Source organism: Chanos chanos, chromosome 1, assembly GCF_902362185.1.
Source record: "Chanos chanos chromosome 1, fChaCha1.1, whole genome shotgun sequence".
Taxonomy (NCBI): Eukaryota; Metazoa; Chordata; class Actinopteri; order Gonorynchiformes; family Chanidae; genus Chanos; species Chanos chanos.
Genome location: NC_044495.1, coordinates 62,329,482 through 62,331,981, shown reverse-complemented (window position 1 = coordinate 62,331,981; position 2,500 = coordinate 62,329,482). Strand labels below are relative to the sequence as shown.

General features: G+C 46.0%; 1 protein-coding gene across 2 annotated transcripts in view; it reads left to right on the top strand.

The window, feature by feature from the left end:
• Nucleotides 1-2,500, top strand: part of mapkapk5 (MAPK activated protein kinase 5) — a 15,759-nt gene that overhangs the window by 8,102 nt on the left and 5,157 nt on the right. For both annotated transcript variants that reach the window (XM_030768431.1, XM_030768439.1), the window contains 3 exons: nt 247-342; nt 1,998-2,078; nt 2,498-2,500. The exon at nt 2,498-2,500 is cut by the window's right edge and continues 185 nt beyond it. In XM_030768431.1, coding sequence (XP_030624291.1) covers nt 247-342; nt 1,998-2,078; nt 2,498-2,500 — 180 coding nt within the window. The remainder of the gene's footprint in view (nt 1-246; nt 343-1,997; nt 2,079-2,497) is intronic.

Sequence of the window (2,500 nt, the reverse complement as noted above, 5' to 3'; positions counted from 1 at the left end):
TGATCAATGTTATTATTTATATATTTTGGATGATGTTTATGATAATTGTCTTCATTTCTCTGAGATTGTATTTTCCTAAAGGGAATCAGTGTCACTCTGTCTCTGTGTAACTCTGTTTCTGTCTCTGTGTCTGTGTCTCTCTGTCTCTGTCTCTGTCTCTGTGTCTCTCTGTCTCTGTGTCTGTGTCTGTCTCTGTCTCTGTGTCTCTCTGTCTCTGTGTCTCTCTGTCTCCGTGTCTGTCTTTAGGACGCTCCAGTGAAACTGTGTGATTTTGGTTTCGCCAAAATCGATCAGGGTGACCTGATGACCCCCCAGTTCACTCCGTATTATGTAGCACCTCAGGTGGGACACCAACACACACACAATCACACACACACACACACAAATATATATACAGACACACACACCAATATATTACTTGGGTACTCCAAGTACGTGGTTTAGTGACTAACCTTGATAAGTTACCACATACTTGGACTACCCCCCCGGACAGATTTGTTGGTGCCACCAGAAAAGATTATAAATAATTATAAATTATAAAGATTATAGTGAATATATTATAGTATAGTTAGTTTCAAACTAAGTGTTTCTTTATTTAGTATTACACATGGGTCTGGTGCGGGGTGCCTTGAGTCTGTGCAGGGCCCAGTGTAATCTCAGCACTATCAGGGCGTTCTGGAGCGATACACACAGCCCAGTGTAATCTCAGGACTATCAGAGCATTCTGGAGCGATACACACAGCCCAGTGTAATCTCAGGACTATCAGGGTGTTCTGGAGTGATACACACAGCCCAGTGTAATCTCAGGACTATCAGGGCGTTCTGGAGTGATACACGCTGCCCAGTGTGATCTCAGGACTATCAGGGTGTTCTGGAGCGATACACACAGCCCAGTGTAATCTCAGGACTATCAGGGTGTTCTGGAGCGATACACGCTGCCCAGTGTAATCTCAGGACTATCAGGGTGTTCTGGAGCGATACACACAGCCCAGTGTGATCTCAGGACTATCAGGGCGTTCTGGAGTGATACACACAGCCCAGTGTAATCTCAGGACTATCAGGGCGTTCTGGAGTGATACACACAGCCCAGTGTAATCTCAGGACTATCAGGGTGTTCTGGAGCGATACACACAGCCCAGTGTAATCTCAGGACTATCGAGGTGTTCTGGAGTGATACACATAGCCCAGTGTAATCTCAGGACTATCAGGGTGTTCTGGAGTGATACACACAGCCCAGTGTAATCTCAGGACTATCAGGGTGTTCTGGAGTGATACACACAGCCCAGTGTAATCTCAGGACTATCAGGGTGTTCTGGAGTGATACACACAGCCCAGTGTAATCTCAGGACTATCAGGGTGTTCTGGAGTGATACACACAGCCCAGTGTACTCTCAGGACTATCAGGGTGTTCTGGTGTGATACACACAGCCCAGTGTCAGAAAGCTCTGTCTCAGTTACAGGTCACGGGTCCTCAGACAGGATAATGACCCAAAACACACAGCTAAAACACACCCAAAAATGGCTCAGAGCCAAACATTGGACTATTCTGAGGTGTCCCTCTCTCTGAGCCGTGATCTGAATCCTACGGAACATGTATGGACAGAGCTGAAACATGCAGTCTGGAGAAAACACCCAGCAAACCTGAGCCAGCTGGAGCAGTTTTGTCCATTTGTCTATTTTCATTCATTTTATTATTTAAAATATTCAGCTCAATCAAAAATCAAAAGCAAAGTCTGATTTCTGTTAAATATGGAATAAACAGTGATGGATGCCAATTACTTTTGTCAGTTTCCAGTTATTTCTGAGAAAATTGCGGGTTCTTCTTTTTTCGCGGAAGGGTACCAACAAATTTGTCCATGTCTGTATGTGTTGGAAGCTTTGTGTGTATCTGTGTGTTTTTGGGGAGGGCAGGTATGTAAACTCTGTGTATGTGTGCGTGTATGTGTGCGTGTGTGTGTGCGTGTGTGTGTGTGTGTGTGTGTGTGTGTGTTTTGTAGGTACTGGAGGCTCAGAGGAGACATCAGAAGGAGAAGTCTGGGATTATACCTACCTCACCCACACCATACACTTACAACAAGGTCAGAGTCTACACACACACACACACACACACACACACGCACGCGCACACCCCGGTCTGTGTGAGATGACCAGCTCAGTGCCTCAGTGAAGCTTTGTCCTGTAATATCAGATTCACTCTGTTTCCTTTTCACTGCATTCATTTACACTACACTTTTCTTTCTCCTTTTCCTCCTGTAATGTGTGTGTGTGTGTGTGTGTGCGCGCGCTCGGGTGTGTGTGTGTGTGTGTGTGTGCGTGTCTCTGTCTTTGTATGTGTATGTGTGTGTGTGCGTGCGTGCGTGTGCGTGCGTGTGTGTGTGTGTGTGTGTGTGTGTGTCTGTGTCTTTGTATGTGTGTGTGTGTGTGTGTGTGTCTGTGTCTTTGTATGTGTGTGCGTGTGTGCATGTGTGTGTGTGTGTGCGTGTGTGTGTGTGTACAGAGC